This window comes from Leuciscus leuciscus (genome assembly GCF_965113295.1).
Source record: "Leuciscus leuciscus genome assembly, chromosome: 11".
NCBI classification, from domain to species: Eukaryota; Metazoa; Chordata; class Actinopteri; order Cypriniformes; family Leuciscidae; genus Leuciscus; species Leuciscus leuciscus.
This window is the reverse complement of record NC_138735.1, coordinates 26,670,421-26,697,108: the sequence shown is the minus strand read 5'-3', so window position 1 is coordinate 26,697,108 and position 26,688 is coordinate 26,670,421. Positions and strand designations below refer to the sequence as shown.

General features: G+C 36.4%; 2 protein-coding genes across 7 annotated transcripts in view; one reads left to right on the top strand and one right to left on the bottom strand.

Moving 5' to 3' along the window:
- Nucleotides 1-11,257, top strand: part of LOC309509136 (RALY RNA binding protein like) — a gene marked incomplete at its 5' end in the record, with an annotated part of 138,756 nt that extends 127,499 nt beyond the window's left edge. For 3 of the 6 annotated variants that reach the window (XM_082183702.1, XM_082183701.1, XM_082183703.1), the window contains 5 exons: nt 641-819; nt 6,038-6,154; nt 8,169-8,338; nt 9,553-9,587; nt 9,748-11,257. In XM_082183702.1, coding sequence (XP_082039828.1) covers nt 641-819; nt 6,038-6,154; nt 8,169-8,338; nt 9,553-9,585 — 499 coding nt within the window. In that variant the 3' untranslated portion in view covers nt 9,586-9,587; nt 9,748-11,257. Of the gene's footprint in view, nt 1-640; nt 820-6,037; nt 6,155-8,168; nt 8,339-9,552; nt 9,588-9,724 lie in introns of all 6 variants that reach the window. The other 3 variants (XM_082183698.1, XM_082183700.1, XM_082183699.1) reach the window with 3 other exon arrangements.
- A 10,818-nt stretch (nt 11,258-22,075) lies between these two features.
- rbis (ribosomal biogenesis factor) lies at nt 22,076-25,275 on the bottom strand. The gene is made up of 3 exons (XM_082183205.1): nt 24,915-25,275; nt 24,703-24,819; nt 22,076-24,516 (listed from the first exon to the last, which is right to left on the bottom strand). The coding sequence occupies exons 1-3, from the start codon at nt 25,023-25,025 to the stop codon at nt 24,448-24,450; spliced, it is 297 nt and encodes a 98-aa protein (XP_082039331.1). The 5' UTR covers nt 25,026-25,275; the 3' UTR covers nt 22,076-24,447.
- Between the last annotated feature and the right edge of the window lie 1,413 nt (nt 25,276-26,688).

Below are 26,688 nucleotides of genomic sequence, written 5' to 3'. Positions count from 1 at the left end.
ATGAATTTGATTATGATTAATAGAGATGATTTCTACAATAGGTATGTATGCATTTATTTGCAGTTGTTGAAACCCTTAATCTAATTACACACATTTTGAAATCCTTCAGACCTATAAAAAGATGCTTACAAAGAAATTAAAGTAATTAAATATGACATTCACAGAAAATCAATAATCTTATTTATCTTAAACACCTACAGTTTGTCCTTCTTTTGTTTGGAGCTCATCTTTAATTTCTAAAAAGCCCCGTTTTATTTTTTTCGCTCGTTTCCTTCTTATGATCTCATCTTTTATTAGCAGAGACATTTACTAAATGTCAGCTGGGTGGAGAACTGTGAATATCCAGGAGAGATTGATGGGAGAGCAAGGGCATGTGCCTTTGTTTGACATTTTCCTGTACCTCCTTTCTTTTCTGTAAATTCTTTTGAAAAATTCGCCTGCCTTCATGATGAATTTCAAAAGTAGCGCTGCTAATTGCAGGGAAACCAGGAACCAGGAGTCAGAAATGTTTTCAGGGGTGAAAAACCTTTTAAGATGCTATATAATTCCAAATCAAAAGGCTGGTTTTGAGTGGTAATAATGATGTTATGGCGTCTTTTGTAAACTCTGCACATCTTCTTTGGTTCTTTTAACCGGTTAGGCTCTTTGACTATCACGGACGGGTGGCTCCTCCTCCGAGGGCAGTGATCCCGCTGAAGCGTTCGCGAGTGGTACTTCCATCCACTCGACGCGGGAAGAGTTCCTTCCCTATTAAAACCTCCTCCGCTTCTTCCTCAAGACCTCCATCTTCATCATCGTCCTTCTCCTCTGGGATGAAATGTAAGCCATTAAAAAATCACACAATTGTCCAGAAAATTTATTCATTTATCAAAATGCAGTGTCTTGTTTTTTTATTTTTTACAAAATAACGCAACTTGTGCTGTCCATCCATAGAATTAAAGATTTATTGTTTTAAATAAATGCCACTTGACTTGATATTTTGCTGTCTAATGCAATGACATTCATGCATTTTCATACTTCTTCTGCAAAAAGACATCAGTAATACACTGCATGCTGCAGAAATCACTCCCACAGATCCACAATGTGCTTTACACCATTAAATCACTGACCTCTGGCATTGGCAGACTGTGGCACACTGTATGAATTCCATGAGCTTTATTCTTCATTGCTGGTTTATAGTCTGGAACATTCTGGTCAGTAGCCCTCCCTTACAGGTTACACAAAGTGAAACAGAGACTTTTTCTTATTTCATGGGAGCAGAAATCAAGAACGTATTGATTTTTGTAACCAAAGAGCATTCTGAGACTGGGGCTTACGGCCATCTGAAATGCTGCTTTAATTCTGACTGGGATACGAGCCAAACGGCAAGACAGAAGATCATGCATTTGTGTTTGTAAATTAGAATTCATAACACTAATTCAGATTTTATCTCTAACCCACAAGTAGCAGCTTTCACAGCATCTGTCAGCATCCCGCCTTCTCCTCGGAGCGGGGCTCAGAAGTCGAGATTAGCTGTGGTGCGTGACACTAATGCTCTTAGCTGTAGTGCTGTGGTCTCTGGGGGCTTTTCTTATAGCCAGAAATATCCATAGCATGCACACAAAAGTGCCACTGTTTACCTTAATCTGCATTTCACTGGAGTTCTCCCTTCTCTTCACAGCACAAACTGGAGATTAGCTTTATACGACACCAAAATAGCATTTAATTTGGCTCGAAAAGTTTACTTTGGCTGTTTTGCTCAAAACAGCTGCTGATGAAAATGCAGTCTTTAATATCAGAATTGACTTTCTTTTTTTATTGTCACCAGAAAACACAATTCTATATAGTAGAGGATATCTGAAATTTGCTGCAAACACAACAACTGCAATTTTCATCACCCATAAACTAGAGTGACATGAATAGCAAAACCTGCTTCATCTGCCTGTGAAATCATTTTGGGAAATTTAACTAACTATTTAAATTTAACTCTGACTTGCTGTACTCTAAATATTTTAAACAGGATTTGCTAATTCTATTATGCATGAAGCTTTTGCGGCCTCCTATTAATACCACTAGCCTTTTTACTTTTTAATTTGTCACTCTATATAAGGACCATTTAAAATGAACTCATGGCAAAAAAAAAATGAAAAACTTGGTGACCAGTTACACAATCTAAGATATAGGGAAGACAGGGGCATGAAAATAGTTGAAGTCTCTTCTGCTCATTAAAGCTGAGTTTATTTGATTTAAAAATACAGTAAAGAGAGTAATATTGTGAAATATGATTACAATTTAAAATAAGTTTTCTGTTTATAAAATGTAATCTATTCCTGTGATGCAAAGCTGAATTTTCAGCAGCCATTAATCCAGTCTTCAGGGTCACATGACCTTCAGAAATCATTCTTAAGTGTTCACTTATTTACCAGTAGCCATGGCAAAAAAACATGATTGGAATCTTATTTCAGAAAAGTTATTATAATTTAAGAAGGCTTGTGACAACTAGCCCCGGTCTCCTTTTCCCTTACATTTTATATACATTTTAATCTAGAATCGTGCTGCGTTTAATGTAGCCTATACTGCACGCCACACATCCTCTAAATTATTCCAAAGTAAACAGCTTAAAACGGGGGATAAAGAGTAAGTTAACTCATCTGTCAAAAACAAAATGATGCTCCTCTAGTTTGTTTCATAGGTTTCCCAGATTAAAACTCCTTCTGAATTCACATTTGCGAGCTTAAAGGCAGTTTTTGGACATGTTGTATGTGGAGTTTTTGAAACCATTTAAATGGTTGCACGCAGACGCGTTCATTGAATTTCAGTAGATACGACGCTTCGTCAACTAAACGCCTACACGCAGAGCTTTCTGCCTCAGGCGGGTGATGGCAGGTGACACCATTTTGTGAGGTAGAGGAAAAGCTGGCAGCGGTGTGACAGCAGTGCTGGGTCACGCTGTGTTATCAGGGCTGAAGGCGGTGACGGCAAAGCGACAAGCTTCAGCTTTCTCAAGGAGAGGAACGGCTTGAAAAATACAGACTAATGAATTTTTCAACAAAGCATTTATATGTATCCTGGAGCTCCAATTATCATGAAGAAACGGGTCTGTCCGTGTCAAGAGCGGCCTCGAAAGGTTTTCATAGAGGTCCATTTAACCCATGCTGCATTTGCTGGTGTCATTCAGTATATTAAAACAGTAACTTATGTTTTAGAAACAAGATTTCCAGACACTTTTCATGAATGAAGCAACGTATTTGAACGGATCTTTTGCATTATTGATTCATACAGACTCGTACTTATTTTTTTCTCGAATCATTCAGTGACTCACTCATAAAGACATTTTGTTTTTTCGTTCATTTAATGAATCAGTGATTTTAACTAATCATATATTTTTCTGATCTTTCATTCATGAATGAATTAGCTTTTTTTTTTTTTTTTACGAATCACTTGAAAGATTCAAGGACTCAATCATAAAGTTGTTTAAAGGGGTGGTTCGGGATTTTTGACATCGGACCTCATTTTTAAGTCAGCCTGGTTGTTATTCATCAGTGGAGACATTTAAAAAAAAAAATTTATCCAGTCCTTGTATTTGGATAGTTAGCCGATGCTAGGCTAGCGCGAGTCAATGGTATATGTTAGCCAGCCATTAAAAACCGTTTTACCCACTCCACAGTTCACCAAACGCAAATCAATTATAACACTAGACTATCGATGTATATGTCCGTTGAGAGAATAATGTTAGAAATCAAACTTACCTTTCATCACATTGCATTAGTTATAATTTGTTCCCTGTAATCATAAGCCTTGTCTACAGCAGCAGCGGAGTGATATTGATTACCTAGGCAACCGAGTGAGCCGGCAAGTGTATTTACCTGCCGCGACTTTGATATCGCTGAGGAATGCTAGCTAACGTTAGCTGGATGTAATGACTGTAGTGCGCTTCTGTTCTGTGTTTACTTTTTGCCGCATTACTAACCGGAGCAAAGTAAAATTCCACAGCTGCTGAGAAACTAGTTCCTTTGGGATCATTGAGATGAAAGGTAAGTTTGATTTCTAACATTATTCTCTCAACGGACATTTGCATCGATAGTCTAGTGTTATAATTGATTTGCGTTTGGTGAACTGTGGAGTGGGTAAAACGGTTTTTAATGGCTGGCTAACATATACCATTGATTCGCGCTAGCCTAGCATCGGCTAACTATCCAAATATAAGGACTGGATAATTTTGAAAAAAAAATGTCTCCACTGATGAATAACAACCAGGCTGACTTAAAAATGAGGTCCAATGTCAAAAATCCCGAACCACCCCTTTAATTTGTAAATGAGTCAACGTATTTGAACAGACAGCTTGAATGTAGGCTCACGCAAATAGTCACTTGTTTAGTTCCTGAATGAATTAGCATTTTCAAATGAATCACTTGATTGAATGATTCAAATTAAGAAATTCACTTTAAGTTCCTGAATGAAATATTTTTTTTTTTTATCTGTTGGAATCATTATGGAAATGATCCGACTGCATCTGTGTTCTTGAATGTGCGTGTCATCAGTAGATCACGCGCAGAACTTTCCACTCCCATCGGTGCTTTCATGGAATTGCAATCTCATTCTAATTCGCCCTGTTTAGTAAATCTGGCCCTTAGCATGTAAAACAGATCCACAGAACGTGAGGTTTTGGGCTGATTTCTAACCACCTGAAAGCAGAACATTCCACCAATGTCTGAAGTTACACTAAGTAGCTCTGAAAGATGTCAAGAACAATTTCCATATTTTAAACTGATCCTGCATTGGATACCATTTGCTGCCCTTTTTCTAGCCCATTTGGGCTTTCAGTTACCACCAAGTTCATTCTGGTTTGCTCAGAGCGGCCTGCTGATTTTAAATGTTTATTAGATTCAATGTGTGTTCAATGGTGTAGTCATCTGAGGGAGATTAATCTGACAGCTGCCAGATGAAAAAAAAAAAAAAAGCAGTGGAATATTTAAAGCACAGAGCATTTACAGAAATTAGCAGCATGAATTAAGCTAGCAGGCATTGAGCAGAGACTTTTCATCCCATGTTAATTGTATAGAGAGTCTTTCAGGGTGACCAGGGGTGAATGTCTTGCTCATGAGCACAATGTCATAATGCAAGATTGTAAACTAACTGTCTAGTTCATCTTTAGGACTGAACTACAACTTAAGTGTTAGCAGACCAAATCTGGAGCCAGGTGAAGACTAACATCTCCAAGAATACTGGACTTTTGCAATATGTATACTGTATATTTATCATCTGTCATCATAAATTAAGTATTATTCGAAAGCATAAACGCTCAATTCATCCTGCTAAAACTCTTTTGAAATTGAACATTGCATTACCAGGGAAATGGTGCTTTAAAACACCATCCATTTTTGTGATACCAACTTCAAATTTGGAACACACCTTGGATCGACATATGGCTTTGATTTTCTAGACATTCTAGTCCAAATTATTTTGTAAAATTATATATTTTGAATAAAATAAAATAACCTTAAATTTAGTACACTTGCTTTACAGTACACCTAAACTTCTGTACATTTTCAAGCTGATATCAATAATCTACTGAGTGTCTTCTTCAAAAATAGACCTGTGTTCTTAAGCATTCATGAATTACAACCATTTAAGTTCAGATCTCAAAAGGGGATGACAGTAAATAAACTAATATGCAATAAACAGTATGCAATGAACAGCATGATAATATTGCATTGCAAATGAACTCTTACTGAGTCGGCTAACAGAAGAAACAAGCATCACACTTAATTATTTGTATTTGCTTCAGGCTGCAAACAGTTCTTGTTAGGTTTTATTGACTGATAAAAGCAGCATCTATGAAAACACATGATCTTTCTTGTATTGGCCGATATTAACCAGCGTGTCTGAATGAGATAAGAATTAATTAAAAACAGCAAGACAGGGAAATCTTTAAACTCTTAGTTTAGAACCAGCAGGCCTGAACAAGTTTTCTGACATTATCTGTAGTGATAAAGTCATGAACATGGTTGCACTTTTATCTCCTAAAATCATGTGTTTATTGCATTTTCTTCTCCAGCAGTGAAAACTGATCAACTCCAGACTATCAAACGTGAACTGACTCAGATCAAGACGAAGATCGACTCTCTTCTGGGCCGCCTGGAGAAGATCGAGAAACAGCAGAGATCTGAGTGCGGTGAGTCAGACACAGAGCTATAGGAGAGCAGACATAAAATCCAGTCCTGCAGGACAGTGTTGCAAACATCGGCTGTACAGGGAGAAATATTGGGAGTGCATATACGCTATATATCTCTGTGACAGGCGAGGAGACAGCAGCCAATTTGTCATAACTGTTATAAAGCCAATCGTGCACTGTTTTACTATAGCAAATCCCATTTCACCATGTTCACCAGTAGATGAGAGCGCTGTTTTCATCCACTGGGGAACGGCAGTCTCGGATTCAAGAGTCAAACTTTAGGTCTATTCCATGGGCTTGGTTTAAGATTAAAGACATAGTTCACCCAAAAATCATCATTTACTCGCACTCATGTCATTCCAAACCCGTATGACTGACTTTCTTCTGTTTCTACTACAATTATAAAACCCTAAAGGCCCGTACACACCGGGATGAATATCGGCGCGCGTTATTCGCCAGCGTTTTTCAACGCGTTTTTTGTGTTCACACCCAAGCGATTTTCACTGACGATGAGCCGAGTGAACATGCAAATTCATTCCCTGACATTAGATGGCGCTTAATGTAAAACAGAAATACAATACCACTCCATAACAGTCTATACTCTGCAATACCACTCCATAACAGTCTATACTCTGCAATACCACTCCATAACAGTTCTCTTTTATCAAGATTTTTGTAGTCGCTGTCGCGTTTGTCATATAGTTCTTTATTCCGACACCAACAGCTCTACATTCATCTTGCCTTGCATCTTCCTCGTCATTTCTTCCCGGCAGTGTCTGTCTATGGGCAGTGTAGACGCTACTTGGCGTATATCTTCTTCGCTGTTACGTATGTGTGCTCGGTAAGACCGTTTTGTGTTTGAGCGCCCCCAAGTTGTGTTTTACTGTAACTTCAGAAGCTCCAGACACGTGAGCAAAAGCGCCAGACACGTGAGCAAAAGCGCCAATCTCATTGGTCGGATAGTTTTTGACGCGGCGCGTCAAACCAAAAAAACGAACCCGAGGCGTTTAAAAAAAAATTACGCTTTTAAGCGTGGCGTTTTTCGCGTCGGTGTGCACACTCACATTGGCGCCCTTTGTTTAGTCACGAGGCGTTAAACGTTGGCGAATATCGCGCGCGAAATTCGTCCCGGTGTGTACGGGCCTTAAGGCCTCTAAATAATCAACAAAACATGTTGTACTCAATTTCCTACATGCCTTCTGTCATCTGATTGATGGTTTTATATATTTTTTAAAAGGTATTTTAGGATAATTTGTCCCTCTTCAGATTGTGGTACATGTTGTTTTACTGTGAAATCTTTAATGGTCTTTATAGAAATAACTTAAATTGTTTGTAATATTTCAAGATGATCACTTACTGGACTGAAGCAACTTGAGTTTACTTGATTTGTCTAAAAATGAGGTATAATCAAGTTAAAATGTATCAATATTACGTTTGATGAAAGTTCATTAAAACTGCAGAGCTTTGATCATAAAACTAAGCATTTAAATATCATCTTATTAAGACACATTATTGGGAGAGATATAGAGTGACAACTGATATTTATATGCCTTTTATGCAAGTTGTCTGCTAAACTGCTATAAAGATCTAATTTACATTACAAGCTATCAGAATTTCATCGTACTTTTTGGCCATATAAATATCAGCAATTGCACCAAATTGCACATGTTTGTGTCTCTGAATAACTGGGGAGAAACTGGGGTGTTTTTTCTTCTTCCTCGAGTGTGAGTGCCATATTCTCTTATATCATACTATATAGGCCATAAAAGCCTGATGTATCAAAATATGAAACGCAACAATCATTTTTATTTATTTATATGTTGTCTAAAGGTTCAGTAAACTGTTCTATTTAAAAAAGATAAAGCTTTACTGGGTTAATGCATAATATTTGCATACAAGTCAAACGGGTTTAGAATGACATGAGGGTGGAAAATTATAATTTTTTTGCTTGCATTATGTTTGCTATTTGTGCTATAAATCATAATCGTCATAAATATCCGTGTCTTTTCTTCAGAGCCTCATAGGAAATATGAGGAGAACTGTGACTCTTTGCATGAGGAGTCGATATCGGAGACGGCAGACAACTCCGGAGAGGAAGGAGGAGAGGGAGCGCTGGATGCGGAGGCGGGAGAAATGACAGATGGTGGCGAGGATGACTACGATGAAGAAGGCAGCACTGATCTGGTACGTTCGCCCCCGCGGGCCTCGCTGGCAGCCGCGGGTCTGAAAAGCCATGTTGAAGCTAATTCTGCAGATTTATTCATCGTTGCGGACATGAGAGACGCGGGGTTGGGAGAGCAGAAGCTGACAGGGGTTCCGCTGGGCTGCTTCGAGCTCTCTTACCCCTCACCTGTCACGCTCCGTAATTAAAACAGAGTCAGAACCTCTGGAGACACTACGGTCCAGCAGCACCGCCACCAAGAGCAAAGTCAATTTAAGATTTAAGACTCCCACTGAGGAGACAGCCAGACTGTATTTTAATGAGCTCTTCCATTTTCTTAAACTCTGGAAATGAGAGGGAAACCTCAAGGCGAACTCCCGCTGGAAAGATTCCCAATGGCGTGTTACCCACATTTCAGGTCAGACTGTGACCTCCAACTCAGCTGGATTTAGTAGATACCCAAGCAATACAGATATTAATTAGCTAGACTTTTAAAAGAAGATCTGGAGATGTGATTTCGGGCCGTAAATTCTCCAATATTTTTCTATGACTTGAGGTCATAGGATTGTTTGAATATTATGATGAATGTAAGTATTGAGCAAGTAAAATCTCAAGGTCTTTTGAGAGCCGGAGCTGCTCTTTCTCAGTAGAGGAATCGCCCTGCTCTTCCTCCATGATACCATGCAGCTTTTATTGATATTCATTTGTCCGTCTGAATATGGGCTGTTAGATATATTATCTTAAAAAGAATTAGTTTGATATATAGTCAAGGACCATCTGAGACATTTTGCACACAAAATCAGTTGGACACCATTATTTTAATATATTTTTAAAATGTATTTTATCCCTGTGTTGGCAAAGCCGAATTTTACTCACGTCTTCTGTCACTTGATCCTTCAGAAATCATTCTAATATGCTTATTTGCTGCTCAAGAAACATGTATTATTAGTATTATCAGTGTTGAAACTGTTGTGATGCTTAATATTTTTGTGGAAAACATAATTTTTTTCTTCTCAGGATTCTTTGATAAATTGAAAGTAAAAAAAAACAATGTTACAAAAGATTTTCATTTCAGATAAATGCTATGTATATATGTCTAGAAGTATGTATTTATATTCTAGAAGTCATGGTGCTCATATTTATTGGGACTATAAAAGTGCATTTCTAATTTGAGAGTTCAGATTTTGCTGTGCTAATCGGTATTCCTGAACTGATTTCTTTTTTATTCGTGTTTCAGATGGAGAATCATGTGTCTGATATTGACAATTGAAGGTAAGTTGATTATATCCTCTCTGTTTTATTTCATAGATGTACGTAAATGCTTTTATACAATAGATATTCCTAGTTTCATCAATGCATTTATTCATTTTCATGGTGATTGAATAAATCATATTGATCACAGAATGCAGTGCAAATACAGTCTTGTTTTTAGAGTTCTGCATCCAGAGAGGAAATCAACTCTTCATTGAACAGAAGACTTGAAACTCTGTGAAGACGGACGTCTCTTCTCTAAGAGGCCATGAAGACTCTGGATTGGCTGATTAGACGCAGGGCACATATTTGGACAAGTTTAGCATCTGCTAGTCACAACTGCTGTTTTTCATTTAATAATGTTGGCACATTCAATCATATTTGACTTTTACAGGATATGTGCAAATCAAATAAGTTCGTTTTTAAGTTCGTCATGCAAACACTAAAGTTTGATTTATTTTTAATTTTTTTTAATTTCAAGGATAATTTTCCTTGAGCAAAGATTTTTACAGTCTGTGTGTGAAATGAGCCTTAAATGTCCGAAAAATGTAACATGGCATTTTTGAAACCTTCAGTATTAACAGAGAATTTAAGTAATTCTAGAATTTAAAATATGAGGTCTGGCAATGAACATGTTGCATTAGAACACCAGCCAAAATCTTTATTTTATTTTATATAATTATTATTTTTTTTTTCATCTGCATTCCCAAATTTTCTCTCACACACACTCGTACTTATTTCCTAGCCAATTTATGCTTTCTGAAAATGTTTTCTGTGTAATATTTGATTGTGTAATTCTTCTCCATGGATCAATATATATTTTTGATTCCCAGACCGAATCCACTAAAAGTCAAGTATTTGGTTTAATGAAAGTTTTAGCTCCGTACTGCCACATTAGTTTCATCAGACTCAAACTTATACACATCAGTGCGACTGAAATATTGTCAGACCACTGTAACTCGAAAAAAGGAATTATGTCTTAATGTGTCATAATTTGTAATGATACTGTAAAGATGATATTGTGTGTACATTGTCACTGTATTTTGTTTTTATCATGCATAGCTGTGTGTAATTCAGAGCGTCATGTAGTAGTCACATTGTTTCCGTTCTCTATGATGTCATTCGGTATGGAGTGTGTCATAATGAACTCTATTTTTGTATGGCAGATTTACAGAAAAAGCTTCAAAATATTCATATTTGTTCTGCTGACATTTTCATTCTGCTACTGTACATAAATTATTTGTTTAAATCAGAGTGTGGAACTGTATGTGTATAGCTTAAAAAAAGAAAAAGATTGATGGAAAATGGATCCAATCCACTGGAAAAATGTGATGATTTTTTTCTATATTTTGAAATTGGTGTCATGTTTGGGAGAAAAACTATTCTATACCAGTCTAGGTCACTGATGACATCTCAGAGACCCAGAAATATAATTGAATTAATTCATATTGTATAGAAATGTAAACTATTTGTAAAGATATTTTTATGATTGGCATGTTAATGTATTTTCAGTTCATTGTCTGGCTATAGGCTTTGTGGTTTAGGAACAGACTGCCATTACAATCACTATATAAAAATTGCGAAAAATTATTTTCTTTCTATATTTGTTGTGGAGCAGAACTGAATGCAATATTTCAGCTATAAGGTCAGCCTAAAATGCACTGGTTTTAAGAATAAAAGAAAAACATTTACTGGCATTCTAAGGCTATTCATGTGACAATTAATTTGGCTGTGATTTTGTAGTCATAACAGACACTAGAATATTTATTAAATTATCACTTACAGCCTTGAATTGCCACATTTGAGTATAATTTCTATGACACTAGTGGCATCTAGTGGAATTATAAAGAATTAATTATATTTTTCAAACGCCCCTTTCGCACATCGCGCCTCCCCCAACATCCAACATATTAGAAATACTTTTAGCTGTGTTGCTATGTGTCATGAGTAGCAACTATTGAGTAGGCTAAAGGCCTGTTCACACCAGCAACAATAAATAAAAAGATAACAATAACTATTATCTAACTATTACTCGCTTTAAATGCTCAAGCTCGTTACAGCAGGATTGATTCTGATTGGCTGTCAAAAGTTTTCATCAGTGTTCATCGTCATGAAAGTGATTCCAATTATATTGTTTCTATGGGCTGTTATCGTTATAGCTGTGGTGTGAACTCTTTATTATTGAGAAAGATTTTTAGAACTATATCTTTATTGTTATCTTTACACAGTAGCTATCATCCTTGGTGTTAACGGGCCTTAACACTGTAGAGCAAACGCAAGCGTCTAAAATGCACTGGTTTTAAGAATAAAATCGCTTATATAAACAAAGTGCTGCATACTTAAGGCAAAGTCTTCCTCCAGGCTACTTTTCCAAAAAGAATCGCTACTTTTCTTAAGAATCGCTACTTTTTCTAAATGAATTGCAAAAAAAAAAAAAAAAAGAATGGCTACCTTTTCAAAATGAATCGCTACTTTTCCAAAATGAATCGCTACTTTTCCAAAAAAAGAATCGATACTTTTCCAAAAAAAGAATCGATACTTTTCCAAAAAAAGAATCGCTGCTTTAAAAAAAAGAATCGATACTTTTCCAAAAAGAATCGATACTTTTCCAAAAATGAAATCGATACTTTTCCAAAAAGAATCGATACTTTTCCAAAAAAGAATCGCTGCTTTAAAAAAAAGAATCGATACTTTTCCAAAAAGAATCGATACTTTTCCAAAAATGAAATCGATACTTTTCCAAAAAGGAATAGCTACTTTAAAAAAAAAGGAATCGCTACTTTTCCAAAAAAGAATCGCTACTTTTTAAAAAAAGAATCGATACTTTTCCAAAAATGAATCGCTACTTTAAAAAAAAGAATCGCTACTTTTCCGCTACGTTCATATCATTACGCCTGCTTCACCCATGGTACTGCAGCAAAGTTTCTTGATTATTACGCAGGAATGAGAGTATAGTTCCTAGCCATATCAGCCTAGAAAATCGCAACTTTTCATTTTCCGTCGGTCTTGTACACGATGTAACTACAGAAGAGTCAAGTTTTAAATAGGAAAAATATCGAAACTCTTTGTTCATTTTTTTGAGAGAGATGCTAACGGTCTTGTCCGGTTCAATTCATTATGCTAAGCTATGCTAAAAGTGGGACCCCCAGACCCGGAGATCGGCTGAATGGATTCGAAAATGGTAAAACTCAAATGTTTAACTCTGGGGGAGTTGTAAAATGAGCCTATTTCCAAAAAAAGTGGAGTATCCCTTTAAGCCTATAGAATATTTTGAATGCAAAAAGAAAAAAGAGAGAAAGCTGGCACTGTCATTGTGTGTATGTGTGAGGTTGGTTCGGGAGGAATCGCAGCACCTGTCGTGGTTTTGGATGCACCTGAGTGCAGCTGTAGCAGATGGCAAATCAAATACTCTCAATTTATCAACATCAAAACCAAATGTCTGGGTTAATTAGGGCCACTGGCCACTTCACATGGAATCAGTTCATTGTATTAACTTCTTCCCGATTCCCATTTCACCAATATTCATGAGACAATTACCACTAAAATGAAAGAAGCTGTTTAGAAATAACTAATTTGATCGATTAATTATATTAATATAAATGGAAAATATTTATAAACGCTATACTGACTTATGCTTATTTGACATCCATATTTGCATTTATTTTCAGTCAAGCCTAAACAAAATGGATTGCAACATTTGTATATGCAATGGAATGACTTAAGCACATCTCTCATATCATGATCAAAATCACAGTCACATGGCATTTGTTGTTTACAAAATGATTTTCAAAATCCAATTATCATGATTTTATACATGGATGCATTATGAATGAGGGAAAACATTTGCATTTGGATGGATTCCAACAGCATTACCATTCCCAAATAAGACAGAAAACAATTATACAGGTTTCAAATTTCATATCAGCTTAAACTGATTGGAATTCACCAAATAGTCACATTTTTTCATTACTCATTCTTGGTCTAATTTATTTTACAGTCAGCTGTGTTACTATATCCTCCTGCAAAAAAAGGAAAGAAGGAATCCAATATCCAATTTCATATCTAAAATTAAAGTGGTTTTGCAGCATTATAAATACTCATCTCCTAGCTCACTGCACAAATCTTCATTAACATTTATATTATATTAGCTCAGGGCTGGATATGCTCTTTTTTTTCCATGGCCATATTTGAAAAATATTCAAATGAAGTTGGTTGTTATGACAATAATCTGTGCAAAGTTTTCTAATGACTCACACTGCCATAAAAATTAAATAATGGAGAGTTCTGATAGGTCATCTAGAGGTGACTATGAAATTTACCAAATTTAATCTTAGTTATGAGCAATAATAGCACTTGTTAAATTGTCTTTGAACCCTTGATAGCGGGTCAGGCAGGATTAACAAAACAATGTCCTGATGTGAACTAGACTTTGTTGTGAAAACTCAAATATATATTGTCTGAAGACAAACTGCGTGAGTAAAAAAAAGAAAAAAATAATAATTCTGAAATCATAGCTGAATCCCTTAGTCAGTTACACTTTATAATAAAGTCCCAATAGTTAACGTTAGTTATTAGATTAAATGCTTAAAAGTATTTTATACTGAACTGCTTGATTTTAAGACCAAAGCATTGAGCACTTTTTATAAACCACACATCTCTTTCATTTTTAGGACCAGCTAAACCTCCACTTATTTAGATGTATTAATGCAACTCTTAAAACATTAGACTAAGTCTTCAGTCATAATTAATGGCTATCGTCTTTGGAACAAAAGCTGTTGACCAACTTGTTCGGAAGTTCAGGTGGAAGGAATGGAAAATGGATTTTTTTTCTTCTTCCAGCGTCCAGCGCAGATCAGGGAGAAAATTGCATATTGATTTCCTTCAACATTGTTGAAGTGGGAAAGGCTTCCATGTCCTCATCAGCCCATGTGTTGTCTGGGGTCCGTATACTCTCTGTAGACTGATGTTCCTTGAGTTTTGATTGAACAGACCGAACTGCTTCTGATGGGCAATGATCTGAAGAGGTCACGGGTCAGCAGCGGTCGAAAATTATTATCTGGGATGATTTGCTTTCAAGATTTCAGATTTATGAGTTTCAGACAGATATGTGCTTTCTATCCTCTGCTTAATGATGAGTTTTGGAGGGAACGATTATATAAATATATCTATATTTTTAATTATCTTCATTTAAAAATTCTTTTAGAATAAAATTGTTTAAATTACTTTGCCATTTTAAAATGTGATTTTTTTTCTTCTAAAAGCTCACTTGTAATTGAAATGAATTAATTACTTCACATTTATACTTATTTAATAATAAATACGCCATTTTAAATTCACTAATTATAATAAATTATGCTAATTATACACATTTAAAAATTTATTGTACAACAAATTTCTAATGTCAATATATTAAAAACTGACTAAGGGCATACATTTATATGGCAGCGATGTACTAAAAACAGACAAGTTTTTCCTGTGTGATTTTCGCATAAAGACGACAACGTTGTCAAAACGATCCCCGTTCACACGGATCCGCGAAAACGATAAAAAATGCTATATTGCATGCCAGGCCAGTAGTTGGCGATGTTTGTAAAGAAACTACGCATCTATAGACTAAACACATAATAGAGAGCCTAAGTTGCCCTTCAGGTTGACCACCATGGGACCTTATTTCGGAAAAATATTGTATGGTAGTCAATGGCGAGAGACAACAAATATTTTGATCTCGTTTGAATTGTGCGCTGAATTACACATATGATGTTTGTCAATTTAAAAGATACATTTTAAAGTCAAGAAAGTCGCAGTTTGATGTAAAACTGTTGAGGTATACGACTGTGAAAATACGTAATTACAAAGACTACAAACCCAAAAGGCGCACATGTGACGTCATACCTTTTCTCTCAATGAATGAAGCTAACTTTACTGAAGCTAACGTCTGTCATGTTTTCTATAGTCTTACGTTATAATGGTAACGTTACGCCGTCATGCCTGAGTGTTTTGTACCGGACTGCACACATACGTACATAGTGTGAGACGAGAGATGTAGTTCATTGAGTGATTTTCACATAAAACTAAATGTTACTCTTCTGTTTTATGACAAACTGCGACTTTCTTGACTTTCATAATTATCTTTTAAATTGACAAACATCATATGTGTAATTCAGGGCACAGTTCAGATGGAATAAAAAGATAAGTTGTCTCTCACCATTGACTACCATACATAGGCCTATTTTTTCCGAAATAAAATGAGCCGGAAGCGGAGGGGAGGGACTTAGGCTCTCTATACACAGTTTTCCCAAATTTGTGTTTTTGTACTTTACATGGAGACAATAACGGTATTGTAAAAAAAAAAAAAAAAAAAAAACATTTTCAAAAGTTTTCAGGCCCCTAAAACGCTGTTGTCGTGTAAACGAATGGCCAAAACACAAACATTTTTCCGTTTTTAGTTGAAAACGGTGTCGCGTAAATGGCCTCTAAGAAGTCAAAAGAAAGGGATGGATGAAATAAATTAAATTTTTCTTGATAATTACAACCGAATTTATTACACATTACACAATAGTTTTCTTAACATAAAATTACCATGTACACCTTGTGTAGTGGAAACCTGACGGAATTGAGTAACTCAATTGATAGCAATTCAATAGCTAATGCCCATTAACATGCTATAACTTTTTTTGTACTTAATGCAATGCTTGAAATAAGCAAGACACAATAGACAACGTAGCTGATATACGGTAACTCATTACTACAACAGAACCTTCTTCAAACTATAAGGATAAGCACCACTCTTCTTAACAACTCTCCCAAAAACATATAACAGAAACTCAATGGAATAAATCTTGAAAATCTGCTAGAGTAATTCCTTTTAAAAATAAGGTGAACACTGTGAGAGTCACTACCACACTGAAGGGCAGGCTAAAGCAGTGAGAGGGATCTCAGTGTCAGCCTCGTTCCTGAGCTGATACCAGGATCGAACTTTCCTCTGGCTGTCTTCAAGCCATGAACCCAGACGTATATCAAGGGTCTTTATGTAATCAACACTGCCGAAGGAAAATGGCCAGAGAGGGAAGTAGCTATTGAAGAGGAAGAAAAGGCTGGAATAATGCGGCAGCACAACTATCCTTGATTATTCTCAACAAAAGCACAAAACGAAAATGTGAAGAAGAATGTATGTGAAGCTGTCCTGATCTTCTATGATTACTCCTCTGATTCCTGGTCAAATCAGCATCGACGTGCCTTCCGTCCTTCCTACACAAAACCACATCAGCCTTTGTCAGAAATGTCAATTTCTTTTGTCAAGCTGTGCAAGCAGAGCAGAGAGCTGTTCTCCATGACTTCCAGACTAAGCTTGCATCGGTCATGCAAAAACTTTATAAAAATAAGGGCTGTCAAATCAATGAAAACGTTGTTTTTTTTTCATAGGAAACACGTTCAATTCCTTTTAAGGCAAGAAAGTCAAGTAACTAAATAATATATAATCTTGCAAATATAACAATATGCAGTTTATTCTAAATGCATGTGTATGTTTCAGTGCATGTTTTTCCCCCCCGAAGAAAAATATCTTTCATCAAAATGCAATAATTTAGTCACCATGTCAACATCACGCTCACTGACTCATTTGCAGCCTAATTGATATGGTCATAAAATCTAAAATCCTTCTTAGAAGTCCAAAAACACTGTGCACAGTACAAGTTGTAATTCAACTTCAGAAACCGTAGGAGAACATGTTCTCACTCACTGAAGGTCAGCCTTGGTCTAGATTAATGAGGCTTTTCTTTATGAGCTCTGGAGCAGCTAAATCAATTTGAGTCTTAAAGTGAACAACAGGCAGCACCTTCTTCATCTTGGTGGCATTCAGGGCATAACGAGACTTGATGTGAGGACGTAGGGTTAATCATTGGATTGTCTATAATTATGAATGTCTGCGGTGAGCAGTGAGTCATTCGTGTGTGAAACGAGATCCGCTCAGACCTTTAAGAGCTTAAAACAGAGAGAGAGAGAGAGAGAGAGATCAGACTTTTCAAACAATCTCTAATTGGCCGGTTAAGATTCGTTTTGGAAACTTCAAATCGTAAAGCTCGAGGAAAGCCTGTGTTCGTATTTTTCTCAGAAAACAGAGACTGAAATTGAGGAAACCTCACTTATTTTTGTGGTAGTATAATTTTCAGACCCAGATTTACCCGCCATAAACTGCACGTAAAGGCTACAACAAAACAAACGGTGGCTGGTCGCTTTACATGAGTCAGATGGTCGATTCCAAGAACAAAACATGGGGTTCTTAGCCTAAATAAAATGCAAAATTAAGCATATTTATGTCGATAACGATGTACTGACCTGAAAAATCATGCTTATGTAAGTCATAATTAGGCTATGACATCGAAATGATGACATAGCTATAACCAAGTCGACTTAAAAAGTCATAGTTATGCACAGAAAATCACTTGGTATGACACAAGTCAAAACTATGACTGTATGTCATAATTTCGACTTACCAAGTAAACTTAAATAGTCATAACTACGCCATAGAAAGTCATCATTTCGACTTTTTTCCTCATAATTAGGCCTATGCCATAGAAAGTCATCATTACGTTGGTATGACGTAAGTCAAAACTATGACTAGTAGCCTATGTCATAATTTTGATTGTTTTAAATCTCATAAATATGACTTAGTATTCACCAATAGCCTGTCTCAACCACTCATAACACTGCAAAGCTTTGCTTCTTTCAAATGCTGTTCATTCGTATTTTATTGTTTAACCTCTTAAAGGGGGGGCTGAAACACTCAGTTTCAGTCAATCTCATGTTAATCTTGAGTACCTATAGAGTAGTATTGCATCCTTCATATCTCCAAAAAGTCTTTAGTTTTATTATATTTATAAAAGAAAGATAGGCTGTACCGAGTCTTTCCGGAAAAAACCGAGCGGCTGGAGGCGTGCCGTGTGGGCGGAGCTAAAGAATCACGAGCGCGAATCACACACACACCATACATCGCATGCTCCATAGATACATTAACTATACCGTGATCATGTTGTTTACTTGCTGTGCTTACGCGCCGATAGCTAACAACACACAGACATTTGAAGCAGTTTTACTCACCGCCTGCGGTTCCAACGCATGACCATGAACCTTTATCGTTGGAACTGCTCCATCCTTAAGCATTATGGGCCTTTCACACAGGACGCGGTATGCGCGGCGTCGCGCTATAAAACCCATTCATTTCAATGGCTTGCGCCGCGCAAGGACGTTTTGTTGCTGCGTCGACCAAAGCGCAAGCGCAGCGGTGCGCATCATTGGCGTGCTCAAGCGCATGCCGCGGTCAAAGTTCAAAATAGTTCAACTTTTGCCGCTGCGCTCTGTGACGATTACCAGCGCGGCCAATAGAATCGGGGGATCCAAACAAGGACGGAATTCAAAATGGATGAACGGCAAAATTGTATATCTGAATTAAAACAAGAATCATGAAGTCAGCTCTTTTTTTAGAATAAAACATTTATTCAAACATTAAACCTGAAACTAAGAAACAAAAACAGACGTAATAGAGCTCCCGCTAAAAGTTTTTAAAACTCCGCCTACGTCATAGCTCAGTGCAAATCGCGTTGTATCTGAAGGGCAACGCTGAACCCAGCGGCAAGCGCCGCGCATACCGCGTCCTGTGTGAAAGGCCCATTAGACGATCTGCAAATCCGGCGTCGAACTGGGCCTTGTTTATAAAACAAACAATCATCGTCGAAATGCAGGGAACAACCAAGAACACTTGCACAACTCCGTTGATGACTTCCCTAAAGCCGAGCACAGCGCTTTGATGGGCGTACTGCTTTCGCTCTCTCGCTCTGGTCTACGGGTGCGCGCACGCCCTTCCTATGGAAGGCCAAAAGGGCCAAAACGTGTGAAACTGTCGCGTTAACGCGTATTTACGCGTTAACACGTAAATACGCGTTAACGCGTAATGACGTGTTAACGCGTAAATTGCGTGTTAACACGTAAATACGCGTTAACGCGACAGTTTCACACGTTTTGGCCCTTTTGGCCTTCCATACCTTCCGGGAGAAGTGCCCTTAGTTAGGACCCGTATAAGGAAATTCCGTCACATCTGACGTCACACAGGCCCATACTCGAAAAAAACTTTCCGAAACTTCCACTCTCCAAAGGAGTATTTTTGGCACAGAAATACTCCATCAAACGTACAACTTAATTTTTGAAACTTTGTCCATGTTTAGCATGAGAACCCAACTCTTTAACAGTGTAAAAAACTCAGTATGCATGAAAATAGCATTTCATCCCCCCTTTAAAAATAAAGCTTAAATAAAGGATCCATTTTGTGTTTTCCAGCGATACCACAGAAGAAACATTTTGTGTTTCTTTAAAAAAAAAAAAAACGTATTTTAAATTCACACAGAGGTGCTCAAGTTAAAAGTAGTTCAATGTTTAAATACATTCTGAATGTCCCACAGTGATTGCTGTATCTTACAAGTATCTCCAATAAGCAGCTGAATCACAACTGACCCGAGATAAATACAAGCATTTATTCTGCACGCCAGAACGGAACATATAATTGTCAATGCTGGGCACAGCAAAGCGCTGCTGAGGAATTAACATTGATTGACTCTTTATCCAGCTCTGGTTTCCGGGGGACGGCGTCAATACCAGCTCAACCTCACAGTTTGTGGCTGATCTGACCTGTTTTGAAGAACTCTAGGAGGTTTTGCAGACGGCAACAGCAGCGGTGTGTGTTGAATTCTAAGTGCTTTCCATCAGACAGTATCAGTGATGCTGAAATTACCAGAGAGACCCTGATAATACAGAGCCTCACCACACTAATGCAATGCCAAATTGCTGACAGCTCCCTTCAGTTAGGAAAGTCTGTTGTAAAGATCCATTTATGTGAGCAGAAAAATCCCTTTCCCACATTAACAGGCGACTGGAAGGAGAAATGATATCTGTGGGTTTGTGACAAATGAATGCGAGACAGTGCCAAAGAACAGTCTAAGGTGGCATCGCCTGACGCATTAGTTCTGTGGGGAGTGTGTGTGCGTGTTCGAGTGTGTTAGACTCGAGTTTTATGCTGTGCAGAGCTCAGAATCTCACTGGAGCATCAGGGAGATCAGAAGAATGCTTGACAGCTGTAGAGAAAACGCTTATGTGTGGATTTTTTTCACCATCTCACACACACACACACACCTAAATCCTGTCCTAAACCTCGCAGCAAATTTCAATTTCCTGTTTGAGGAGGATTTGGACATCTAGTGCTCAACAACGGTTTGTTATAGTGCTTAGAAGGCAATCATCTGTCTCCTGCAGAACCGTAGTGAAGAGATGATGCCGATTTACCAGCTGAATTATAGATTTATGCTTTTCACCACCTTATGAAAGACCTCAAGCTGCTCTAAAAAACAATAACAACAGAGTTTCACAAAAAGCCAAGCACAGAATATGGATCCTAGCACATTAAGGGCAAAAAATTATAAATAAATGTATCAATGTGCTTTCTATTGTTATATTAAACACTACCTGTACCATTTATGGGTTAATATTTAAGTATTTCTCCACAGTGGATAATTGAGAAAGAGACTTTTTCATCCTTCCTAAAGTTTTGTTGTATTCATGGTTCTGAGTTTTCAATGACAGAATGAATGAATTTCAACATCCAAATGTTGTGCTAAAAAAAAGAAAAAAAAGAAAAAAGATATTGCACTTACACACCAGTAAACAGACAGATTTGTGTCTTTTGAACGCTAATGTGTCCACTAGAGATGCACATTCAGTTCAAAACACTTCCAGATTAAAATCCCTGTTTAGTAAGAAATAATAATATGCTTGTTCAAACATAATTGAGTTATATTTGAAGTGAATGGGAGAAAAATAAGCATCTGTCAGCCGATCCGCAGTCTTGCTGTTAATGTAGTGCTTTTATAATAAATGTGTGGCCTCTAGTGGTTTTGGGCTGTTATCACACCACATTAGGAAATGAAAGTCTCTCTCACACACACAAACTTAAAATAAGACACACTACTGTTCAAATATTTGGGGTCAAGTTTTTTTGTTGTTGTTGAAAAAAGTATTTTATGCTCTTCAAGGATGCATTTATTTATTTTTAATCAAAAATACAGCAAAAAGTGCAATATCATGAAATATTATTACAATTTCAAATAACTGGTTTCTATTTTAATATATTTTACAATTTATTACTATGCTCAAAGCTGAACGCATCATCCTCCAGTCTTCAGTGTCGCATTATCCTTCAGAAATAATTACAGTATGCTGATTTCCTGCTCAAGAAACACTTATTATTATTATCTATGTTGAGAACAGTTGTGCTGCTTAATATTTTTTGCGGAAAGCGTGATAAATTTTTTTTTTCAGGATTCTTTCAAGAATAGAAAGTTCAAAAGAACAGCACTTATTTGAAATAGAAATATTTTGTAACATTCTAAATGTCTTTACTGTCATTTCTTACTGACCCCAAACCATTCAATTGTAGTGTACATATAATACACATACACAAGCACATGTCTCACTCATTGGTTTAATTAGGCTAGTTCTCAAACTCATGTTCTTTTTTTCGGTCACAGCCAGCGCAATAAATGACAGGATACAGGAATTAAAGGAAAAGTTCCCCCAAAAATGAATTCACCTCCATTTTATGTAAAACCGTACCTTCTGCAAAACTTATCCTTTTAGAAATAGGCTAATGGGTTTGAAATAATACAGACCTATTAGTATCCTGCTGGTGGTTTGCAAGGTGGCCGAAAAACTTGTCTTAGAACAAATGATAAATCATTTAAATACAAGTTCCTATTCTTTACATCCATATAAATTCGGCTTCCGTATTAATCATTCAACAGAAACAGCCAATTGCTATTTCGTTGACAAAGTCAAGTCACAGTTGGATCGAGGAGGGGTTGTTGGTGCTGTTTTTCTAGATTTAAAAAAAGCGTTTGACACCATTAATCATGGAGTTCTTCTATCTAAATTACAAACTTTTAATTTCGATACAGGCACTATCAAATGGGTAGAATCTTATTTAACACATCGAACTCAGTTCGTAAGAGTTAGGAATCATCGATCAGGTGTTATTGCCTTGTCTGCAGGTGTCCCACAGGGCTCTATTTTGGGTCCACTTTTATTTTCTTTGTATGTAAATGATTTGCCAAATGTTTGTCCTAATGCTAACATCCAAATGTATGCAGATGACACAGTAATCTTTGTACATGCTAACAGTGCTGCACAAGCTGCTGATCTGCTATCAAACTCAATGCAAAAGATTACAGAATGGTTAAATCACAACTGCCTTCAACTAAATTTATCCAAAACTGTATGTATGTTTTTTAGTAAATCTAAAAGCCGCTGTGTAGAACCTGATGTAGTCGTAGCAGGAGAGAGATTACAAGTCGTCTCAGATTTTAAATACCTTGGAGTATACATAGATAACAATCTTACTTTTAAATTACACATTAAGAAGGTTTGTAATCGCATTAAGTACAACCTGGCAAATTTTAGATATGTCCGTAGCTGCATGTCAAAAAGGGCCGCTATGATGTTCATGCACTCAATGATTTTATCTCATATAACCTATTGTTTGACAACCTGGTCACAAGCTAGCAACACTTCTCTCAAACCACTACTCTCCCTATATAAGAAAACCATTAAAGTACTTGATAGGAAATCTATATATTATCATCACTGTCATGTTTTAAAAAAATATAGTCTATTGAATTTCGAAAACTTGATTATATATGCAGATCTCTGTCTTGTGTACAAAATTTTGCATGGACTGGCTCCTCCTGTATTGTGCCAGTTTGTGAGAACAGCGCCAAATGCTTGCAGATCTACAAGGAGTGCAGCAAGAGGTGACTGCATTGTCCCGTTTAGGAAGAGTGCACTTGGTCAAACAGCTTTTTCAGTCAGGGCTGCTCGTGAATGGAACCTCATTCCAATTCACATTAGGAATTTTAAAACGTACGCTTCTTTTAAAATTAACTTAAAGAAGTGGCTAACAGGTAGTCAGGACTGTCAACATTACATTTGACATGAAATCTTGTTGTTCCCATGTCTTCTCTGTCCTGTCTGTTTTGTTTGTTTGTGCTTCTTGTGCTATGCCGATGAGGTTGGCTGGCTCTAACATGTATGTGATATTTTAATCCTTTTGTTTACTTTTTTTTTTAGGTGTGACATCTTAAGATCTGTCCAGGGACAGCAGATGTAAAATAGCCTTTGGGCTAATTCTGGCACTCTGTACATTTAATTATGTATTATTAGTGTGCATTGTCCCTGTTAAATAAACCTGAAATAAATATCATGAGGCAGAGGAAAAGATGACAGAATTGGCATTTGTTGCTGAACTAGCTGACTAGTAAGCCATTTCACAATGAAGCTCCGAAATGCTGTTTTAGTGCTGAGAACTTAAAAAAGCCTGACCTCTAATTCAAATAAAACGCCAGCTAATGATCTAAATGCCAGCAACTCGAGTGGCCATCCCTCTTGCAAGTGGGTCACAGGTTCAAACATCGATCTGAAGAATATATAAAGCCTGTTACAGCAGACTCAATACAACTGTTACAAAACAGCTGATTGATAGTCAGTCTATAATGACTTTGTTCTTTATGCTTCAGAAGGCAAAGGCAATATTCAACTCCCAAAACTTAATGCACTGGGAAAATGAACTAATATACAATATATATATATATATATATATATATATATATATATATATATATATAGCATTAAGCGTGGCTGTGCAATTCATAATCACATACAGAATAAGACTGCTGCAAGTATAATCATTTAATAAATTACATTGATGACTTACAGGCATTATGACTTATATGGTATAAAGTTTCTCTTATTAGTCCAGAGTCCATTTTCTGTATGTACTTTTTGTTTTCTAGAGTTGAGAGAAAAGCTGTGCAGCACTATCCACATTGACAGCTTCACGTGGAGCTTCTCTGACCACCTGAAATATACAGTTTACATGAGATCTTACATAATCTACACACAGCATACTGACACATAAAGCATGCATGTCATTACATTAGAGAAAACAGCCAGGCAAGTGGCATTTAGAAACACAACACCAGCACACTTTACAGAAAGTGTATAGAAACATGCCAATTTTACAGCTGCAAAAAAATTGTTTTACCTTCTGTCCTTTTTTGGTTTCATTAGTTGTGGGTTTTGATATATTTCTCACATCTTGCTGTACTTCTGTGAACATTTGATTTAAGCTCTCCACTTTTTCATTCCTCACAGTGTTTATCTAGGGGGAGAATGTCAACATATTCAACGCAAACATCTCAAAACTGTCCGGTCCTAAAGAAAGACATTAATAATGTAAACAAAACATGAACTTACATGTTTCAGGGAGGTCTTGACAGGTTTCGCTTTGGTCTTGGGTTTTGACTGTTTGTTCGCAACCTGAAATACATTCTGCTGCTTTTTGCCTCTCTGTTTATTTTTGGCCATGTTTATCTTGAAGCCTGTAGACTTTCTGATGAAGCCGCAATCTGGACGTCTAAATCCCAGTTAAATGAGAGGTCCCAATATGAACAGCAGGCGGATACCAATATATGGCTAGATTTGTAAGTAAACGTGTCGAAAGAAACAAATTCAACTATAAAAACGTCGCCTCTTTTCCATAAACAGGAATACGCAGTTTCAACTGTATCAACAGCTCGTTCCTACATCCACGTGTGTGCTGTGGCTTCTGTGCTTTCCCGTCAGTGGAAATGCCCATCAGCGCCATCTAGCGATGTGGAGAGTACGCGAAAACTCAATAGAAGGCCACGATTGATTGAAATTTAAGTATTGGAACAAAGTACTGCGAAATTACACTTTATTTGTCAGTTCAGCTTTTCAAATCTGCATTCGTGAATTCACACATACATTTGTTTGTTCATGGGTTAGAAAACTCTCTGGCAGGCTCAGCCATATAAGACTGCAAATAAGTTGTGTGGTAGATTCAGATAGATCGGATAATATCTTACAATTTCTAAAATATCTATAAAGTAATATGCATTTATTGTTCATGAAAATGTACACATAGGCCTATACACTACCGTTCAAAAGTTTGGGGTCAGTAAGATTTTTAATGTTTTTAAAAAGAAGTATCTTCTGCTCACCAAGGCTGCATTTATTTGATTAAAAATACAAACAAAAACAGTAATATTGTGAAATATTATTCCAATTTAAAACAGCTGTTTTCTATGTGAATATACAGTAAAGTGTAATTTATTCCTGTGATCAAAGCTGAATTTTCAGCATCATTACTCCAGTTTTCAGTGTCACATGATCCTTCAGAAGTCATTCTAATATGATGATTTTATGCTCAAGAAACATTTATGATTATTATCAATGTTGAAAAAAGTTATTTACATTTTTATTTCATGACTCTATGATGAATAGAAAGTTCAAAAGAACAGCATTTATTTGAAATCTAAAGCTTTTGTAACATTAAACACTATCGCTCAAAAGTTTGGGGTCAGAAAGAATTTTAATTTTATTTTGGGGGGAAATAAATAAAATAAATCAATACTTTTATTCATTAAGGATGAGTTAAACTAATCAAAAGTTACAGTAAAGACATTTATAATGTTAGAAAATATTCTATTTTAAATAAATGCTGTTCTTTTGAACTTTCTATTCATCAAAGAATTTTGAAAAAAAATTGTACACAACTGTTTTCAACATTGATAATAATAATGAATGTTTTCATGAGCATCAAATCATCATATTAGAATGATTTCTGAAGGATCATGTGACACTGAAGACTGGAGGAATGATGCTGAAAATTCAGCTTTGATCACAGGAATAAATTACACTTTAAAATATATTAAAATAGAAAACAATTTCACAATATTACTGTTTTTTATTATTATTATGGTTTTGTATCAAATAAATGCAGCCTTGGTGAGCAGAAGAAACTTCTTTTAAAAACATTAAAAATCTTACTGACCCCAAACTTTTGAACGGTAGTGTATGTAGCATATAATCTATAAAAATACGTAAACAAATTATTTGGTTTAGACATTTAGCCTACTTATTTTTTTTATTTAAATTGGACCTCAATCAAACAGGATACATTTGTGCATTTATCCACTTGTTTGTCCATATATTAAACATTTTGAGG

Excerpts from the sequence above, each read along its gene's own strand:
- rbis (XM_082183205.1), bottom strand. The coding sequence starts at position 25,025 with ATGGCCAAAAATAAACAGAGAGGCAAAAAGCAGCAGAATGTATTTCAG. Across the intron at positions 24,820-24,914 it reads TCAAGACCTCCCTGAAACAT|ATAAACACTGTGAGGAATGA; the intron begins GTAAGTTCATGT and ends TTCTCCCCCTAG. Across the intron at positions 24,517-24,702 it reads AAACCAAAAAAGGACAGAAG|GTGGTCAGAGAAGCTCCACG; the intron begins GTAAAACAATTT and ends TGTATATTTCAG.